The sequence below is a fragment of the Acanthaster planci genome, unplaced genomic scaffold (assembly GCF_054643075.1).
Source record: "Acanthaster planci isolate LZ-2023a unplaced genomic scaffold, COTS_SCS Contig157, whole genome shotgun sequence".
NCBI lineage: Eukaryota > Metazoa > Echinodermata > Asteroidea > Valvatida > Acanthasteridae > Acanthaster > Acanthaster planci.
In genome coordinates, this window is record NW_028257778.1 from 1,902 (window position 1) to 23,409 (window position 21,508).

General features: G+C 38.4%; 1 protein-coding gene across 1 annotated transcript; it reads right to left on the reverse strand.

Moving 5' to 3' along the window:
* Positions 1–2,990: 2,990 nt before the first annotated feature.
* Positions 2,991–17,729, reverse strand: LOC147795121 (uncharacterized). Its single transcript, XM_087132244.1, has 17 exons — positions 15,304–17,729; positions 14,761–14,923; positions 14,341–14,533; positions 13,965–14,003; positions 13,245–13,704; positions 12,740–12,897; positions 11,815–12,043; positions 11,603–11,682; positions 11,364–11,451; positions 10,942–11,022; positions 10,479–10,655; positions 9,750–9,893; positions 9,501–9,614; positions 9,179–9,237; positions 8,898–9,005; positions 8,431–8,607; positions 2,991–8,180 (listed from the first exon to the last, which is right to left on the reverse strand). The coding sequence occupies exons 1-17, from the start codon at positions 15,413–15,415 to the stop codon at positions 5,961–5,963; spliced, it is 4,602 nt and encodes a 1,533-aa protein (XP_086988370.1). The 5' UTR covers positions 15,416–17,729; the 3' UTR covers positions 2,991–5,960.
* Between the last annotated feature and the right edge of the window lie 3,779 nt (positions 17,730–21,508).

The following is a 21,508-nucleotide window of genomic DNA, read 5'->3' on the forward strand; positions in this document are numbered from 1 at the left end:
GTTGTCACACCTGATTGGTATTACGTCGCACCGGTCATCCCCGCCAACGCTTTACAATGCAGATTTCTTTTTACGCCCAATTTCTTATCACGACTCCAGAGGTCACAGACACAACTTGCATACCGCCGTCCATATAAAATGCCACAGTCCTTGTGAAGATGTAATATCGATGGTCCAACGGAAATATTTGCTGTTGAAAAGCAGAATCGACATCCAAATTATAGGCCTAAGTAGAATGCATAACTCCGTATAACCTATCAGTCAAACCATAAATTCATTGATAAATGGTGTTTGTAAAGTTGTTTCAAGTGATCAACGCGCATTCCATTTGGACTTTATTAATATAAATGTCAACAGTTCGTTTTCACGTTCAGAAACCCAAACATAGGCCTACCTCGTTTAATTTAGTACGCACACTTAGACCTGCAAATTTTTCATTCAAGAGAGGGCGGTATTTGACAAATGTGCGCCAATGGTTATCAGTCGTTCGACTTCCCCCCCCCCCTTACTCGTGTGGTGTAGTCATGGGCTTAGACGAGCATGCCCAATTATATGGTACATGTTACTCGAAGTGGCCCAATAATAACTTCATGGTCCCGATCTATGTTCATGGCGTTCATTATCAAATAGCGCGTGCGCAAGATTTGCACTTAACGGCATAGCAGCATGCTATGTCTAATTTGGCGCGCTCTGGTTGCAAAATAATAAAAAAAAATTGAATGCAAATCATAAATCACATTAACCATTTTAGTTTTCAGTAGCACTGATTTTGTGCCTTGCCTCCAAAAAGTAATGAAAATGTGATTAAAAAACCCAAAAAATATTTTATTTTTCACCTGAAAAAATTGAGTGTTGCCAAATTTGACCAATATCTATAAAAACAATAGTTTTCCTGGTTATAAAAACTAGATTCATATAAACTAAAATAATCGAATGCACTAAAAAACTGGGAATCTGCTGGATACAAAATTAATGTAAAATGAGTTTGAAGTTGAACCAAATTTTCATGCCAAATCATGTGAATCCAGACATTTTGTAATGGAAAAATACGTCACACATCTTATCTAAAAAATTTATGTTCTTATAAAACTTAATTATTCGTGTCAGGAATTGTTGCTTTGTCAAATTTTTGACGAAAAAGAGGATACCCTCACACCATACTCTGGTAAGGGCAATTTTTTAAGTGACGTTCTTTTAGCGGCGAATCACGGATCAAAGTGCAGTCGTGTGTGTGTGTTTACCAGTGTACACTTGGCATGTACATGTTCATGCACATGTGCTTGGGCGGACGCGACGACTTTGACGTCTAGGTACCGCATTGGTCAGTGTCCACAGCAGCGGATGTGATGAACAGGAAATGTTACTAATTAATTTTACGATTCTACCTTATGAAATGGTACGGTATTACTCAGTTCTAACGAAATCGGTACAGTCTAACAGAAATTCATCATCCTCGTGTTGGATTTACCATTTTGGTAAAAATGGATACAAAATGGCTTTGAATTTTCGAGCACCTTTGATCGATACGATTTTGCAGTGATTCCAAATGACGTGATTATTAAAAATTTTATCAGGTGGATTCACAATAAATGCCTGAAATCAATGCATGAAGGGTGAATCTTTAATTTGGTGCTAGATTTCTGTCTCAGAAAACTTATTTTTTATTAAAAATTAATTGATGAAATTAGTGCAAAATTTTACATTTTTCGATTTTTGTTGTTGTTAGAAAGGGTTCGTAAAATCCACTTTTTTTTTTACTGTTTTGAGATTTACCGTTATTCAAAAATCTTACAAATGGAGGAAGATTGTGTGTTGTTCGTGGTGTTTAGATCCTCCCGAAATTTATTTATGATTCTACACTTTGGTATTTTACAAGATCAGTGGTTGACAAATTCCGCGCTATGACATCATATGCTGGCACGAAAAACCGTCTGCTTGAAAATAAAGTGCGCATGCGCGCTTGTATCGAAGGTTGTCTCTATGGGCATAAACAGTCGTGATCAGCAGGTCAAAATGTCACACATCGGTTCCACTCACAACATAAGTCCAAACCGTCAAAAGCAACAGACATACAAACAAACAAACAAACAAACAAACAAACACCCCCTCGTACCTTGTATGCAAAATGGGGGACCGACTGTTGGACACATTTTAAACCCATAAAGTGGGGACCAATTTGCAACCTGTCTGCAATCCCAGGACCGTTTAGAATCTCAACACTGATGAAGAGTAAATTGTGTTTAAATTAATACCTTGACCACAGAAAGAGAATATGCGTTTTTATGGCAGTCTTTCAGGCGCCACTCAAGCGCAAAGTTCTAGATCCTACTCATAAGAGTAGAAAAAGCCAATAACACATTTCAAATCCTGAGACACTCATTGCTTATTACAATGTACGTGGAAGAAAAAATAAACCTGCCCTCACTGCATAAAGTTTTACGTTTACCATTTCAGAATAAACATGTACGCAAACAAACACGTATGTGTACCAGCTGCAATCCCGGGACCAAACAAACACGTACGTGTACCAGCCGCAATCCCGGGACCAAACAAACACGTACGTGTACCAGCCGCAATCCCGGGACCAAACAAACACGTACGTGTACCAGCCGCAATCCCGGGACCAAACAAACACGTACGTGTACCAGCTGCAATCCCGGGACCAAACAAACACGTACGTGTACCAGCCGCAATCCCGGGACCAAACAAACACGTACGTGTACCAGCTGCAATCCCGGGACCAAACAAACACGTACGTGTACCAGCTGCAATCCCGGGACCAAACAAACACGTACGTGTACCAGCTGCAATCCCGGGACCAAACAAACACGTACGTGTACCAGCTGCAATCCCGGGACCAAACAAACACGTACGTGTACCAGCCGCAATCCCGGGACCAAACAAACACGTACGTGTACCAGCTGCAATCCCGGGACCAAACAAACACGTACGTGTACCAGCTGCAATCCCGGGACCAAACAAACACGTACGTGTACCAGCCACAATCCCGGGACCAAACAAACACGTTCGTGTACCAGCTACAATCCCGGGACCAAACAAACACGTACGTGTACCAGCTACAATCCCGGGACCAAACAAACACGTACGTGTACCAGCTACAATCCCGGGACCAAACAAACTCGTACGTGTACCAGCTACAATCCCGGGACCAAACATGAGTTAATTCCAAGTGTTATTCCTCTCCATGGCTATAATGTCGAATTGAGAGTGAGCGATGTACAGTCGTCTGTCACACGACCGTTTCAGGGAATGTTCAAATAGCATTGTTGCTGATCTGAGAGGATCATCCAATTTTCTGAGATCACATCATTAAAACTGCGGCATTTATTCCACATTATGACTTCACAATAACTGCTTGCAACCAGATATTTTTTTTCTGTATGTCTTTCGAACACTGACACAATTTGTAGGCAACAAACAACTGGATGGCAACTATAATGTCAAGTTTTCTTTGCTGTAGCACAATGCCTGACTTTTATTTTGAAATGACAATACACAAAGTAATCATTGTACACAGGTACTTTTGGGATTTTATTGCCCTTCATGCTACCAGACTCCACATTTTGAAAAAAAAATACTCTGTACATTTTTCCGGACTTAATACTGGAAAAGCACGGGCGCCAGTATACTATTGTTTATGATTTATGGTAATTTGTTACGGTAAATCGTTGTCATTTATTGGACAGTAATTAACCGTAACACAACAGTATCATCTCATTTAATTGTATGTATACATTAGAACAGCAAGTTACAGTTTTCATTGATTTCAGGTTCATTCTACATATGTATTTAGGTATAAGTTCTATTGATAAAGGATTATCAAATTCATGTTAATTTTAACAGTTAAAATATAATTACGTATTTCAGATATGCAATATGCATATTCATGTTTAGATGCCTTGGTCGCGTCGGAACCTTATTTACATTCCTAATGTGCACTGGCATGCCACATAATGTGCACTGTTTGGCTTCCATGGACAATCATGGATGGAATATGAACAAGTAAGATTTTTCATTTTTTTACGTTCAATTTATCGGTTTTAGGGAATGGTTCGCATTTACGTGTAAAAGTACTTACAAAAAGCACGAACATTTGTCAGACTAATGTCAAATAGCCTACTTGCGTAACGAAAATTACTCGGCAAAAGTAGCATCGCTCCATTTGCGTCAATATGCAAATTGAGGACAAAGCTTATACCGTTAAATATTACTGTTAATTATACAGTATTGTCCTACATTCACAAAAGCACAGTAAATAGTGTAACAAACACGTTTATTTACTGTAAACTTTGTTAATAGTCGATTAATGTTAGAAAAATACAGTACAATACTACTCATTTAACCATATCATTTTACAGTGTAGACTGTGGCATCCCCCAGCTACAACTTGGCTGTGGGCATAAAGAAACAACTACACAAAATACTTACACAGGATTCAAAAGTTAATACTGAATTTTGGTCAGTACTTTCGGGAAGTTTCATGCCATGGCTAATGCTGGTGCGTTGACATGCCTTACGTACATGTAAGTTCGTCTTCGAGTCCCTGCTGGCCTTTACACGACATTATAATGTTAAAAAGTATCAATCAAAATAAACCCCCACATTTGAAGGAGTCAATCTACATACGCATTAAGATTCTTCGTAAAAGCTCAGTTTGATATAACGTGACATCAACAGTAACACAGCCCAAATAGCAACATTAAGGACAACCATGAAAAAAAGGTTTAGATATAAATGGTAAAAACCAAACTCTGGCATGATATTTGTCAAGTACTCTACTCCCAGTTGCAAAAAACTTGAAGCATCAAGACATTGGCTATCGGCAAATTATAAACTTATATGTACCCAGCAACCATTTTCGTGGCACCAATTAAAAATTTTATTGTGCATGAGGGATTGTGGCATTTTCCACACTTTGTCTAAAATTAAATCGTCCACAGAAGAAAAGAATTTGCGGTTTTACAGAATTGATGTTTCCAAAATGATGGTTGTAAATTTTCCCTATAATATCTTTCTACCTGATGGCAGGCTCCAATAATTTTGTACAACATATTTAGAATCAACAATGCAATAGTTGCATTGAAATTTTGTCCACATGAAGGAAATTTGGGGATTTTATCCTTTTTGAAGAGCACTAGAGCCACTGAAACACCTCCAAACATATTTTAAAATCGTGGTTTAAATTACAACATTTACGCAGGCTTTGTTTAGCTAGAAATTACAGATTGCTGTTTTTTACAAGTTTCCTGGATACTGCAGTATTGCCCAAGAAACCTTTCCTTGTCCCAGATAAACGGGTAAAGTACATCATAGGAACCTTCAAAAGGCGTGCATGTAGTTGTTTTGAATTACAAATAAAAAATCTTCAAGCAACTAATTCATTTTATGACTTCAGCCATTAAAGCTATTTTCAGACAGTTCTCCAGAGTTTAAGTGCGGACGTTTTTAACGGGTACAGAAATCTGTTTTCGCTAAAGCTAAATTAATGGTGGAGTGGAAAAATTCAACTCGATTTATTTTAATTAGTGTCTTATCTGAAAGAAATTAACTGTTGCGATGGGGTGCAGTGGAAATCAAATCGTAAAAATGAAAGAAAAGTAAATAGTTCGCAGCTACCTAGAACTTATTTGTGAGTGCGACGGGGACTTGACGATGGAAAAGAAAGACGGCCGCAGATAATTCATCTGCCACTCTCAGGCATGCAATCTTAGTCATCTGCCCTATAAGCAGCAGATCGAGTGAGTTTCAATACAGCGCAATTATCTATTTAATTGCTTTTGACTTAGAACTGAGAAAATACGGAATTCTCCTTTCGAGAGAATATCCCCAACTGCAATGCAGCTATTGAAGTTCTGTATAAAACATAATTAGGTTAGGGTAATTATGACAGCGAATATATCCTAATTACAAAGACTGTAGGAAAGGGCAATTTGAACTTTTCACTTGGCCTGAAGTTCCATTTTTTTTAGTTTTGCTTTCGCTTTGTTATTTAAATTATGAACTTTATTGCGCACTTCCATCCATGTCTTTGATTCCAGAAGAGGACCTCCCCTTTTAAGAATCAACATGCACAATGATTTCCCCGGTGCTTTTTTGGTTTTAAAGAAAATTTGAAGTTCTTTTTGAGCACGGAGAAACTTTTCTTGTTCGGAGCTCCACCTGTTATAATGTCTGAGATACGTTTCGCCCATTTTACCATCTTTTACACGGTAGTCAGTATGCTTTGTGAGGTTTTTCACCTTGCCAGGAGCTTTCTTCTGCGATTTGGTGATGTGCACATCATCACATCGCAACTCCTGCTCTTGTATTTCATCTTCTTCACTTTCTCCTTCACTTTCACTGACTTCGTTATTTGAAATCGGCGGAATTGACTCATTTAACTCAACATCGATATCTTGGAGGGACTTGCCTTTATACTTGGCTGTTTTACCCTCATGAGCAAGGTGGAGCAGCTTGCTCATTTTGGCCAAGAGAACCGTCTCCATAGGGAGACGGTAGTACTCACGATGGACTGATATGTCATGGCCCATGTGGGTAGCAAGCTGCTCCAACTCATTCTTTTTCAAATCTATTAACTGGGATAATGTTGCCAGGTGTTTCCTGAGCTTGGTACATCTCATGTTTTCTGGGTGTTTTAATCTGGGCGATGCAACAGAAGCTAGGTCGGAAACAACCTGATATGCCCTTATCGGAGTTGAGGCACCCTCACTTGTCCTTGAAAAGAGAAATTCTCTGTCTTTGTTGTAGTGGGCAAGTAAATCCATACTTTCTCTCAAGTGTGGTGGAAGAAGTATGGGAACCCCTCTTCCTCTTTTGCCCCGCACCATTATCAAACTCAGCCTCTTCAGGGCTATTTTTTCTGGTGCGGTGAGGGATTTCTTAACCTCATCTTGAACTGGTCTCTTGATCTCAAGACTTTCTTTATAATGCCTTACTGTGAGCAATTCTACTTCTTTTGGACGCCTTCGGTTGTATAATATTACTTGAGTTAAAGTAATGCGTGCAAGATCTCTGTATGTCGTGGTTGACATACCAGTTTCCCTGATGTCTGCTTTAAGGTGTTCTTCCCTTTTCTTTAGGAAATTATTCAACTTCATGCAATCCTCTGTTAAGGGGAGAATCTTTGGTGCTTTCCAAGCCTTCTCCTGCTGTTGTCGCTGGGCACATGCCGACACTTTCACACGCCACTCACTCTTTAAAAGGTGCAAGAAATCATCTGCTTTTGAGATGTTATCACGGTTCTGATCCCTTATATTATTGTTCTTAACAACAACCGCCAAATCTGTCAGAGCAAAACCTACTCTCAGCGCAGTTGAGTATGCCTCATATGTCTGATTTTCGTAGTTATAACCAGACAAAGTGAGGGCTGCTTCGACAACATTATCGAAGGAGGACGGCCACTCCCAATCTTTTGCCTGCTTAATGTTGTCCTTAAGGTCCTTGGAAATGCTAAGTATTTTGCCAAGTGTCCTCATTCTCTCCCTGGCCTTGTCCTCTCGCCTATTGGAATTGCTTACCCCAAGGACGTTCCCTCCAACTTGTAATATTTCTCTGTCGTTTCTGACTATTAAAGACAATTTATCATTTTTCATGTCTCGAAGGGCATGCTGCAGTTGTAACGAAACGCTGATTTTTGTGGGAAGAAGCATGCGCCCTTCTCGTACATGATTTGAGGTTCTCTTACCCTCAGAGAATTGACGAGGACACTTTTCTTTATGCTTCCACAAGGTCTTTGCGTGGAAATATCCAAAACACGTACTACATGGCACGTAGTTTTGGACACTATGTTTTTCAGTGATATTTGTTCTAGGCCGCTTTCTAACTATTAGGTCATGTTTTTCATTTTTTAGCACCTCCAAGTTGTGTTCATGGTTGCCGAGGTTTCCTATATGTTGCCACTTTTGCCTCTTCTGGGCTTTACTGTCTTTTGGTAATGCAAGTACCTCAGAAACAAGTGTTTCCCCTGAATGGACTCTTTTACAGTGGCGCGAGATTTTTCTTTGTTTGGTACCACAGTAAAGGCAGTATGTATACTTTGTTGTAGTTACATCTAATACAAACGCTTCCGTTGACTCCTTGTCTGCATGGTCTGTGCTGACTATGTTAGAAGCTGGAACAGTTTCCTCTCCTGCACTGTCATAGCCACGATTCTGGTGAGGCTGCCAAAAAAAAGCAATATAGTCTTAAAATCATTGACATTTTCATGCTGGCTATCAGAATCCTATTAATTTCCAAGAATTGACCTATATGGCATTGAGAACTTTTTAATGTTATGAGTAAATACAAATCAACATTTTCACGTGCAGAGTTAACTTGTTTAATGCATTTTAATTGCTGCAACAGGACATAATGTCCGCCCTGTTGAAAAAGAACAGATTCTCTGTATACTGAATAGACAAACTAACTCACTGGATTCCTTTTCCAATAACGCACATGATCACCTCCCATTTCCTGGGTTCCCCTTTCCGAGGAAAGAGTGACACCTTCTTCCTCTCGTTTGCAAATGCGCTTTGGAGACTGCGGGCAAGATTCTTCACTTTCGTCAGAGCTGGTTCCAGATGGCTCATACTCACTTTCAGAGTCACTCTATTTTAAAACAAATGGACAAAATTTAGAAGGAAAAGTGTAAATAGTGTCTGCATAGAATATACCCACCCAAACCCGTCCAAACCTTATAAACCCCTAAACTGAAGTAAGAATAGAAAGGAAAAACTGCTTCTAGTAAAGAGCTCTTATACCTCAACTTGTCCATAATCTTATGAATTTATTTGGCCACTGATATTCAATTCAGGTTTTTTAAACATTTGTTTTGTAATTTTTGACCTAGAAATTTACCAATTGAAATTTACTGAGTTTGTAGGCCCATTATTGCTTACACATATGTCTGAAGAAGCTCCAACTTCGTCAGACGCTTGGCTACTGATCATGTCAGATCCACTCACAGATATTTCACAGTCAATTCCAAGGTTTTCTGAGTAAGCTTCCTGTCAGGGAAAGATTCATAAAATATGACACGACTATTAACACAACCAATTTTCTTTAACTAGCTTTCTTCAAATATTTACTTTGGGGTTTTAAGAATATGGAAAATAGGCCATGTCATTATAGTGGATAGGCCACTGTACTGCAAAATGTTGCCACTGTGGAATACATGTACCTTTTCAGAAAGGTCTAGTTCTTCTAGCGTTGATGTCCTTCCAAAGGAGGCTGTATTGCCTAGAAGTTTTTCATAAAAACACATTTAGCTGTTATTCAGTACAAATACCAAGGAGACGTTTAACCGGTCCATTAAAAAGCTGCGAATTGCAGAATTTTGCAACCGTTTATGTGATCACACAGTGTACCTTAATAGTTGTAGCAAACCTGCTTTCTGCTGAAAACCTTGTGACGGAGGGATGAAAAATCAAATCTGCATTCATAAAGATTTCCTCTAATATAAATCTGCACCAACAAGTTACCTTTGGCAGAACTTTGCTCACCAGAGATCTCATCCTCTAATTGATATTTCTGGAAGGGTTGGATTGTGTATGAGCCAATGCTGTCCAAAAGCCACTCCTTGGTGACAATGGGCACTTCATATTTTGTACTTAGATCTGTACAAAAGAAAAAGAAAATTATAGTTATGGGCAAATTTTTGCTGATTCTGAGTAATTTCATAGAAATTCAAAGTATCACACCTATTTCTATCACATTAGTCTTTGTGTTTAGGATTTTAAATATGGCTTTACCTTTGATGGCACTGTCAAAAGGATAGTCAGTATCATGTACACAATCAATGACGACCCGAATGAGATTTTGTGACACAGAAGTAAGTTTTGAAGATGAGTCCACTGTTGTCGCCCCACACATTTTAAGAAGCGTCAGGACGCAGTCTGAAACACACACAAAATGTATCAAATCACACACTGTTTGATGCATTAATTAATCCTAAAAAGCCCAAGTGGGACAGAATCTGCGCTCTTGATATTTTCACGATATTGTCGCAGGTTTTCATGCATGAACTTTTTAACTTTGAATAAATTACCATACAAAACTACACCAGATTACTTGAAACAGAACATTTATATTGACTATTGGTGGGCAAACTTTTAATAAAATTGGCCACGATAATTTAGCTATTAGAAAGGAAGGCACAATCCCACCCGCTGCATGTGAAATGGTCCAAAAAAGCTGGCTCTTTAAGTGTTTTCAAAATTATGAGCAGAACCGATTGCTCTATTTTACAAATTTTATCCAGAAAATGAATGTCTCAATATGAGGCATGTATGTAACAAAAACCGAGGGATCTGCCTGTACGTAAACACAAATTAACTTGTGGAACATATCCTTCTACTGCAAGTGTTTTGAAGAAGTATCCTTTAAAATAGGCAAATCAATGTCACATTTGTGAAAAATATTTATTGTAAATATTTCCCATGTTTGTCTCACAAAATATCAAGGCTTAGCATATTTCATACCCTTAGGAAGCTTTGCTGATGCACCAAGGACATATGCAACATGAGTATGAAGGAGTGCCTCTGCTTGCCAAAGTCTAGCTCGTTCTGGACCATGTGTTTTTCCCATCACCGTATCTCCTTTTACTTCAAAATCTTTTTCTGGAAGCATCTGGCCTCTTTCTAAAGATTCTGTTATCCCTGAAGAAATAAACGATGAATCATGCTTAAATATGCAGATTTTTCACTATATAGGGTACATTTTGGGCAGATTATGCCCAACAAATTGATACATTTTTAATGGATTATTATGAATGATGCTATCGCAGTGTCTGTGTTGAAAATAGGCAAAAGATGGAGCAGACAAGGCTACTTACATTACAGCAAAAGCAATGACAATTAATGAAAGAAAAAAATAAATCTAAAAAAAATGTGATTTTCAGTGGAGCTATGTTTACAACAGACTTTCTATACTAGAAATCCTTACATTTGAAGCTGATGATCCAAACTCTGGCAGCGATTCCCTGAAGAAACTTTAAAGATCTTTCTTTGGCAAGCTGGTTGTCATCTACAAATAAGGATGAATTAAACATAATATTCCCATAAAGTAATACTGCATCTATTTTGGTTTCATTATTTAATTTGGGAGATAGCAAACAATACATAATTACAAAGCATTTCTGCGATAACAAAAAAGACATCCTCGGGTAATCCAGCCCTCAATTTCAAGAATGGATAAAAAATACAGCTCGGTTTAAATCCCTAGCGACCTGCCAACTTGTGTGTGGCAACTTCAGCCAAACTATATGTTTGTCCAAAAATAGTAGTGATCACATCCATGGAATGAGAAGTCTCCATGTCCTGCAAGTGCATGGATTGCTTTTTAAGCAATTAAATCAATTTTATTACCAGTGGGAATGACGACGTGAGTGGTGAAACTGTCAAAATCACGTGTATATGCACAGGCGGTCTCCCTTGCAAGTTGTTTAACTTTTCTCTGCATAAAACACAGGAAATGCTTATGAATACATGGAAATCCTCTAAAGTGTTTTGGGTGATTGAAGGTAAAATCCAGTTCTACGTGACATGTTTTAAAGTACAACGCTCTTAATAATTGAATCTCAAAGGACCTGTGATCAAAGGCTCACCTGTTCCTTTGAAGTTAATAGCGATGCAACCAATGATGTTCCCTTTGTTGATGAGACCTGCAGAGTTTGCTTTGACAGGTCTTTTAAGAAAAGAAAACAATCAAATAATGCTCACAGATTTTACCAGAATTACCTACCAATACATAGTAACATAATTCGTAAGGATGAAAATTTTGTTCTGTGTTGAATGTGTGAGAAACTTTCCTCATTACCTTGAAACTTCTCTAAGCAGAATTCTATGGAGGGCCTATCCTTCTCCTCTGAGGACACCATTTCCCTGATAAGGGGCTGCATATACAAGAAGCTCCCAAGATGTTCCAAGTGAAAGGTTCCTGCTTTGAGATTACGGACCACACCCTCTGGCTCTTTTGAGTAGGGAATTGCTGTCTCATGCGGGATGTGTCCATCACTCAGAATGTAATATACAAGGCAGCCAGTCATCTACAAAAAGCCACAAAAATGGACTGCAGCATTTGTTTACTGGCTTGCTTTAGTCAAAAGCATTCACATATAGCACTATATTATATGTAGTTAAACAAATTGGGCACTTTGATGATGTAGTCATGCCTGACAGTTGCCTATGATACGAAATCAAAGTACATGTGCAGCCTCAAATACATATTTTCCAAGAATCATCTGAAAATTAACTTGCTTTATATCTTTAATAGATTACAAGCCCCTCTACGCAGTGATGGTATGTAGCTCCATTTTAAACAGTATAAAAGCCAGGGAATCTACCTTAACAAAAAAGAGAAACAAACAGTTTCTCTCTTCAGAATGTTTTAGGGTACTCAGCTGACTTATACACAGGTTTTCTTCACATACAGAAAACGTCATTGTAGAAGTTTTCTGATGAATTAAACTGCCTTTCATATTTCAAGGACTGTGTAATGAGAGATTCAACATGAAGCTGGGGGTCAGAAAGCCATTTAATAATATCTTGTATTTTTGGTCGTTCACGAGTAGCAAGGAAATGAGTCCTGGTTCAAACAGATTGGAGAATGCAAAACAATATTTCCAAAATGGACATTTACCATGTTTACACTGTAATTTTAATGGACCTGCATACTAACCTCCTTAAAAGGAAATGAGTACTAAAATCATTCAACATGTTTCATGGCTTGTAAATATATGTACCTGTATATCTGAAGACTTCTTATATTTCACCATTTCTCCCTGAAGGCTTTCAATGGCCGTCCAGCAGATTGTCCCAATGGATTGGGTAAATAGAGTTGTTTGACCCATCATCCGGCGAGACACACCAAAGTCAGCAATTTTAACATCACCCTTGGTGTCTGTACAAAAAAAAATCATTTCATTCACTGAAAACTCTCCAAAACAGCATGTCCTGCTCAAAAAATCCCATTGTCCCCTTTTTTCACACCATGGTCATGTTCTCTTACACATGGCTGCTAAAACATTGGCAAGCAGTCAATGCAAAATTGAAAGAAGAGTGCACTAAATGAAAATATAACCCTGCATCAAATTGCTCGGACAATTTTATGAGGATGCATACGTCATAAAAAGACGTTAACAAAACCATTTTGTCACTAATGTCAGGTTTTGTTTGGTGTCGCAACCTTCAACAAAATCCCATGAGGGTACTATTATAAGCAAATTTCTAATTACAGTGTCAGCATACCGATCAAAGCATTAGCAGGCTTGATGTCACGGTGAACTATGCCAAGGCTGTGTAATTCCTGGAGGCCGTTTAAAAACCCAAGGCATAGTTTCTTCCGGCCCTCGTCTGTGCGGTGCTTGTCGGCAAAAGGAAGCGTCGCTTCAACAACCTCTTGTATATTCATTTCACACAACTCAGATGCAAGATAGGTAAAATCTTCATCCTGCTCAACACAGAAGGTTTGCAAGACATTTGTCAAATACTTTCCTTGAAGACTTTGAAGTATTTCAACTTCTTTTCCTACGTGATCACTATTGACACGTTTTACCGCCACTGGTAGCTGTTTCTCACCAAAGAAGCCAAGGTAGATTTTTGAACCATTACAACCCTCTGCAATAGCCAACTGCCTGCTGAATGCTACCTGTCCAACATGTTTTTGTTTCGCACTGGTTTTCAGTTGCTGGAGCTGTGATGCCCATCTCTGAAAGTACATGTATGATAAGAAACCATTGGAAATAAGGTGAAAGTTTCACTGGAAATGAAAACATTTTCACTTTAAAGATAAAGGGGAAAAGGGATTGTTTGGATGATGGTTGAATCTCTTTTGTGAAGTGTCTTTTTGAAAAAGCAGTTTGGACTGAATTTAGTTTGTAAAGGTGAAATATAATTGAGCGGCTTTTAAATTTTGAGCTGTTCTATGCTCCTAGTCAACACAACCTACATGAAAATACGTGTACATACCTCGGGAAACTCATGATCAAAGGACTGATGATCAATGTTCTGTCATGAGAAAATTAAAACGGAGGTAACCAGTTTGTAAGAGTAGCACAGAACAAATGCAAAACACATTTTCAATCTTTCTTTCAACTTAAAATTGGAATTGCATTTTGTGTAAAGCTTTTTTAAAGATAAATATTTTACCATTGAAGATCTGTCACTTTTTGAAAACAGATGTTCGATGAAGCTTCTTTCAATAGGGCCTCTAATATAGACTTTAAATTGCATTTAGAATTGCTACTTTCATCACAAATGTTTTTAACATTTCTGTGACTTGTGGCCTTGCTTTATTTGTAATTCTGCATGCACTTGAAAACGATAATGCAGTCAGTTAGCTTACCTTTTGTCGCCAGGGGACACTTTCGTCACCGTAGTCATACCTTAGCTCTTGTCCTGCTGCTATATCCTCGCGAGCGAACAGGCAAAGACATGGTGTACCGTCCACAGAAATCACCTTCATTTGGGAGTTGGACTTTTTCAAGGGGGCATCATTTACCATTCGACAGGCACCATCTGAATTGGTGCCATCAACGCTGAAAGATTGTTGACAATTAAAACGTTCTTAACGTTTTTGTTTCATTTTTACTGTCAAATGCCATTCAGAAAAAAATACACTGAAATTTATTTAAATATTAAATGAATTTTCCTTACATTATTGAATGTTGCCCTGCAGTACAACGCTGCAAGTATTAAAAATAACACACACACACACACAAATAATTTCATCTAAACCACAGGGTAAACCACAGAGTCAGCTTACCAGAGTGAATTTCCTTTATCCTGAAAAAAGTAAAGGAAGCTCCCTTTTTCAACTGGGTAGCTCTCTTGGCGACTTTCCCCTTCAGATTGGGAAATCACTTCTCCTCGATACTGTAGGAGAAAGTCACCCTTGGCAAAGTCCCTTGTCACAAACGTTCCATGTCCTGCAGATTGACATCCAAAATTAACAAGAACAACTCAACTCAACAATCTGAAGATTATAGTCATGAAGCATTTGCCATGTGCTAACCATGTGGAAAAATTCAGGAACTTGGTTTAAATTTGCACTCAAACAATTAAACAATATTTATACCTTTTTGGGGGGAGATGGAGGAGTATGAGAGGAGGGCGGCAGTATGAGACAAGTTATTTGTTTATTTATAATAAGACTAATAATAGTGCTATGCAGGTTGATCATATTTAAAAGTGCTATGTACACATCTAAGAACCTAGATGTATTTTTAAAGGCAGTATTGGTAATGTTTGCGTAATATTTCTTGGCTACGTACTTCATAGTCACGAAGGACAAGGTTTTGTAACATACCTATGTAATCGTCGATGTATCGCACTTCGAAACCATCACTGTCTTCCTTTTTTCTACAGGCTTCACATGCCTGCTGAGATGGGGTCATCCTTGATTTTCTTAAACGAGACATCCTGTAATATGAAAATAAAAATAATAAAGAATACGGACTTCACAGAAAGGTTTAGTGCACACTCATTTCTTTTCAACTTCACTCCATTTAAGTGAAAATCCACTCGATAAACAAAATCAAAGACCAGAAAATTCGAGGGAAGTTTCTGTAATCCCCTATTTCTTTTAAAACTTTTAAGATATAATTTCGGAGTAGTTTCTCTCTAAAAGGCCTTGTCCCCACTGAGAACCCTTTTCAGTAATATTTAATGAAGGTCACATTCTTGCTAACAGGTCTCCATGTGTATCCATATGTAGAGCCTGGCCTTCAGGGCCAAGAGGGCACTGCCAGTTGGTATCTTGGGAGCAATAAACCATGGACTTGGTGTGTTGTTGCAAGTACACTGTACTAGGCCTACAATTTCTTAGCTATATCAGCGGCTTATTGTTAATAGTGCATGATTTAACCAAATTGAAGGGATATGCACAGTTTTGTTTCATTTTGTAAAACGAAAAGTAAAAAGCACCACATCTGTGAAAAGGCTCTGAACTTTTTTTTTTAAATTTTAGAGGGGGAAATAGACACCTAATAGTAAACATCTTGCTACAACAACAAAATTCATTCAGTGGAATTTGATGTTTTATAGAGTAAGCCTGATTTGTTTCTTCCCATGCTTTCTGCATGTGGTGTACCTTCCACATCTCAAACCTTCCCCTGGCACATCACAAGAGCAAAGTCATAAACCTTAACTGTCCTTGTCCTTAAAGTTCCAGATGTCAAATCCTTCAGTGTAAACCTTTACCCTTACCCTGACCTGAACTGAAACAAGTTGACCTTTTGTCCCTTGTAAAAAATATCAGGCACTTCAGGGTTAAGTTATTCCCTTCAAGTACATCACCAATATATATGTAAAAAATGGTTGCAAAAACATCACTACACCTTGTCCCTCCAACTTTTTTCTTTCACAAAAATACTTTTCTAAGTTACCCCTTACCCTTCTTAATTTGTGGATGCTTGCATTAACACTTAAACCGACTTGGTTTTGGGTTTCTTTATAAATCTGATAAGTAGCAAATGACCTTTAAGAGTTTCTTGCATGGGTGTCACCCTGGTGATTTAAAAAGGATTTACGGTCAAGTGGATTGCCAAAATCTTTCAATCCGAAAGAAAGTTTTTCCCTCAGTGTACAAATACCGTTTTCAGTAATATTAATGAGGGTCACATTCTTGTAAAGGGATATAGATCCATATGTCAGGTCTGACTTTTTTGGCTAAGTTGAAATTGGTATTCCCAAATGTGAGGGATATGCATAGTATGAAAGGTCCCTTGCTTTGTAAAAATAAAAGTAAAAAAGCACCAGATCTGCTAAGAAACAGCTTTCCACAGTATATATATTATGTAATTGTAATGATTCAGAGGGTCTAGACACAAATTGAAATCTCACACCCCCCCCACAAAAATTAAAATATACCTTTATAGACTTATCCAGGTTTGTTTCTTTTTCTGCTTTGCTAAAAATGTATCAGCTGTCATTAGCTTTATGAGTTAGTGACAAGCAAGCAAGTGCGATAATTTAGATATATTAATGGCTTATAACAATGTTGAGAACAGGAAAAAACGAAAGGAATAATCACAGTCAGGTTCCTTGTGTGAATTATTTAACATATTACTGTTTCTTTGATGAATCATTGGCATGCAAGAAGGATGGCCAGTTAACATTATCAGAATGAAATAAACTAGTGCAAAAAGGCAAAACAACAAATTATTAGCCAAATTTGGTAAACTCTTCCAGATTGTGCATTGTTGGTAAAGGATCATTCTATTCTATCTGTTCTAACAATATTGCTTACTAAAAGGACTAAATCTGTTATGAAAAAGCCCTGTACTTTCTGTAATTTTAGAGATTCTGCGGAACGTGAACACCAAATAAGAACCATCTGGAACCCTAAAAAATCTCACTTGGATGATGGATGTTTAATTTTATGGATTATACTGGTTTACTTCCCTCTACGCTTTGCTCAAAATGCAAATAATTATCACCAACCTCATAGTTTAAGAAAACAGTTTCTAATGATCTCATTGCAGATGACATCACATGCAGAGATAAAACTGATCAACTTCAAATGAAGATTAAAAATAACAGGCTAACAGTAACAAAACTTAGCCCAATATTAAGGTTTTCTGCAGAATCACAGAGTGGTTTCATGTCCACATTACCCAGACAATAAAACAATTAATTCAAAAGATTTAAATGCACTGCCACCTAAGCTTGAATTGTCCTTTCTGTAATTTCTTTCCACTGGTAAATGAACTCCAGGCCTGCATTGACATTACACAATATCCTGCATTATTGAGATAGGCCCTAGGCCTAATTTGAAAGTCAACCCAGACGCCCTTTATTACTGATAACATACATCCTTTTTGATCATTTGCACAGAAAAAACTTTCAAAAAAACCCCGCTAAAAGTACAAAATAACAGAAACCCTCAAATAAATATATTTTCAGCTACGGTTTACAACTTACATTTAAGTAGGCCTACCATGACTTTGCTCTGAATGTTCTGATTTTCCAGTCTTGAAACCTTTTCAAACTCATTTCCGAATAATTACACAATGATATATTCACTTACCTCTAAATTAAGTAGATATTCAGCGCCAGTTGATGAACTCAGCCAACACACAGTGTGGGCATGACTACGGCTGTAAGTGCCGAACGCATCAAAGTGTTTGCAGGACAGCTAAACTGCAGGCACTATACAAGGCCTTGCATGTGCACAGGCAATTCCCAACCACAAGAGGGCGCTCTAACTTTATGTTCTTTATTGAAAGAAACAATTTTGACAGAAAACACACCTCCTTTTCGGGACCAAACAAACAACGTATGGTTAAACACCTCAATCTGAGGACCGACCTTATTCTGGTACAGGGAGCATATCGCCCTCTTTAGAGCTCAATTCTGAAATAAAAATGTGGGGACCGGGTTTTCGGTCCCCACTTGTTCAAAAGTCCCCACTTTGTTGGTGTGTATTCCAACAGTGGTCCCGAGATGTAGGTGGAGGTGCATACACCCCCAACACACCAACAAACAAACAGCTATTCCTAGCTAAAGGGTGTAAGAAACACCTCTCTTTATTTAGTAAAAACAGATGAAATTTACCACAAAATCAATACAGGCTGTACAAAAACCAACCTTTAAAAAGCTTCTTAAACGACTGGGGGATTTTATTTTTACTTTTTGCAAAGAAATTTGTATATTTCATTAAAATAAAATAGTTGCATACATACTTTTTTTTTTGCAAAGAAAACAATTTTTTGCAGTGATCATGCTTCCAAGCAAAAGGTCGTCTGCGCTTAAGCCTGGTTTCCATATCAACGTAAGAAACGCAGAGATATGGAAACATGTCAAACATATGGAAACATGTCAAACGGAAGCACTGCCGATGACGCAAACCAGCCCCACACGGATCGGCAAAGTTGAGCCCGGTTTAACTTCCCAGATTGTCTGTATCGAGTCGCCAAGAAGGCCTATGCACAAACACACACGCTGACATGATGGGCGTATAACGATGTTTATCTCTCTTAGTACCACTCATTTTGTCAATTTTCTCCTTATTTCTAGCATAATTATGCAGCCCAAATCGTCAACAAAATGGCTGGTGACCATTAACAAATTATATTAAATTGGAGTATCAGTTTGACTCCAGGAGGAAACATCGCCACCTAAAAAAAAGGCATTTGGGGCAAAAATGTTCCAAGTTTCGGGCGCTATTTTGTTTAATTTTGGGGGGTGGAATGACGTCGCGCGGCGTCTCTTCCGTGACTGTCTGCGTCTTGACGTCTTTTCGGACCGTCTACGAATACAAACGACCATATGGAAACCAGGCTTTACGCCCTTCCAGGAACATGAAGAATTGTGTTTGGAATGCAATCAATTTCATTGCCGTTCAACGAGCAAATAAAATGAGCTCATATGAATCATTCCTGTGAAGTATTTTCTATCAAAGTAGAAAATATTGACGGAGTTTGAGGTTGTGCGGGTACGCAGAAATGTGTAGAAAAGCAATATTCGTGCGGTAGACTATGAAATGTATAATTTATGCGCCTTCGTGCACCTGATTAGTTTTTATTTATTAAGTGCACAACTTTACTGTATTTAATTGTTCTATGTAAAGATAGGTAACAATTTGAGTAGACTGTAACAAGCAGATGGCTCCATGTTGTCTTCAGCAAGCAACCAAATTTGTGCATTGGGTCTACTCTCCGTAGCTTTCCAACACTGAATTTGACACACCTTAAAGCAGTGCACCCTCTGATTGAATTTGACAAACAGCTTTGCCATCAGAACTAGAAATCATAAGGCGATCATGGAGCAGTCAGACCATGCAAGCTAGAATGTATTGGCGGAGCTGAAGTTGATAGGTTTCAAAACAACTGGGGAACAGGGCTTGTCGATCTCAGAAAGCAGCACCGACAGTTCCATAGACAAACTGAGAGAGACCAAACTAATTGCCACAATGAAATGGTATGGTTTCAAGTCATTCTTGAAAATTCGTAGACAAAGGTCGGCTCTTACCACTGGGCTTCCAGTAAAAGGAACGACACCGAAGATCTAAAAAATAATCTAATAATGTATTGAATCCCAAACATTAAGCAAGAAAAGAAAGCATTGCATCGCTGAACAACAGCATCACTGAAAACAGCTCACAAAAAAGCTGAAAGTAAAAAGTTCCCATACTTTTGTACAGGCCAAGTGTACAAGAAAAGCTGAAATTCAGGGTCAACGTCTAAAAAAAAGGTGAAATCAGCTAAAAGCGGAATTTTCACCTCTGTTATATGCAAACGAACCGACATAAATATATACCGACGACTGAAGAGACGACGAATATAAAAAAGGTTCCAATACTAGAAAAGTATTTCCTGGAAAGTTTTGGAAACACACTAAATGATCTCTCTGCAACATTACAACCATTCTTAGGTGTTCACCGAGTCGAGTCTTTCTTGGAGGAATAGCGCCCTCTCCCAAAATCCACCCAAATTGCTACCTTGTAAACCCGAATTACGCACCTTCGGCCAATTTAGGATAATTATGACCCCCAAAAGGAAAACTCAGAGAAAATCGACTCAACAGGGGACTGAAGTTAAATTTTCCTCCTGTTGTTTCAGTTTAAATCGGTGGGAACGTAATGGAGCATTTGCTGGGACCTTATTTCGTTACATTTATTCATTTATTTCTGTAAAAGCCGTAGCCTCGAATAACCAACAACAAACTAACCGAACCTATTCCTAGTCTTCGATCCATTTTAGCTGCAAACTTTAAATTGGCGATATTTGCCCTGCAACAGCCGGCTGTTCGTACAAGTGCAGTGTCCCAATTCAAGGAAATTTCTCCGCCAGGCGGAGGTGCACAAAAAGCACCCCCACAGATTCTTTCGAGAAGAGGGGTCTGTTTGGGCCACGAAATGGTGGGATTGTGTCAGTATGGCCCGGGATCATCTCTGTAGATTCAGGGGCACCCATCTGGTGGCAAAGCAGACAAAAATGTGATAGAAAATTTGTCAGAAGAGCCCGAGGAAGGTGAGGAATGTCATTTGAAAAATGGCCGCTGAGAAGATTGGGAGCATTCACTTTTGGAGGGGTGAGTTTGTGTTTGGCGGATAATCAAAAAAAATATTGGTTAACCTACTAAAAATTAAAAAAAAATGAAATCTGAAGAACCAAACAACACATTGTTTTCGTTTGAGAGGCCTCAGAGACTTCAGTTACCTGCCATGGGGGTCCAAACTTGGTTGATTTTACACTATTTTCAATGGAGCTTGAATTGGTTCAGTGCACCCCTATTTTTTGCAAGTGCGCCCTCTGTGTCAAATGTAAATACTGTGCCGTCGAGCCAGTTTAATCGATGGGCTACTGTATTGAGGTTAATACGGAGAAAACGGGTCTAAACTCAGATTCGAAAACGCTGGTGGCGCTAAAACAGCTACTTGTTAGGTCAATAACGGGTTATTAAACAGGGAGCACTTATTTCAAAGACTAAACAAAAGGAAAAACGAAGAAGGAGCGCTCTCACTAGCGACGCGTTAAGACACTTTGCTAGGCAGGTCTCTCTTTTGTAAA

Bases quoted from the DNA above. Each gene is read 5' to 3' on its own strand.
- LOC147795121 (XM_087132244.1), bottom strand. From the start codon at position 15,415: ATGTCTCGTTTAAGAAAATCAAGGATGACCCCATCTCAGCAGGCATGT. The intron at 11,683-11,814 runs GTAATGAGGAAA...TTTTCTTAAAAG, and splicing joins CTGCTTAGAGAAGTTTCAAG to ACCTGTCAAAGCAAACTCTG. The intron at 9,238-9,500 runs GTGAGCAAAGTT...AAAAACTTCTAG, and splicing joins ATTAGAGGATGAGATCTCTG to GCAATACAGCCTCCTTTGGA.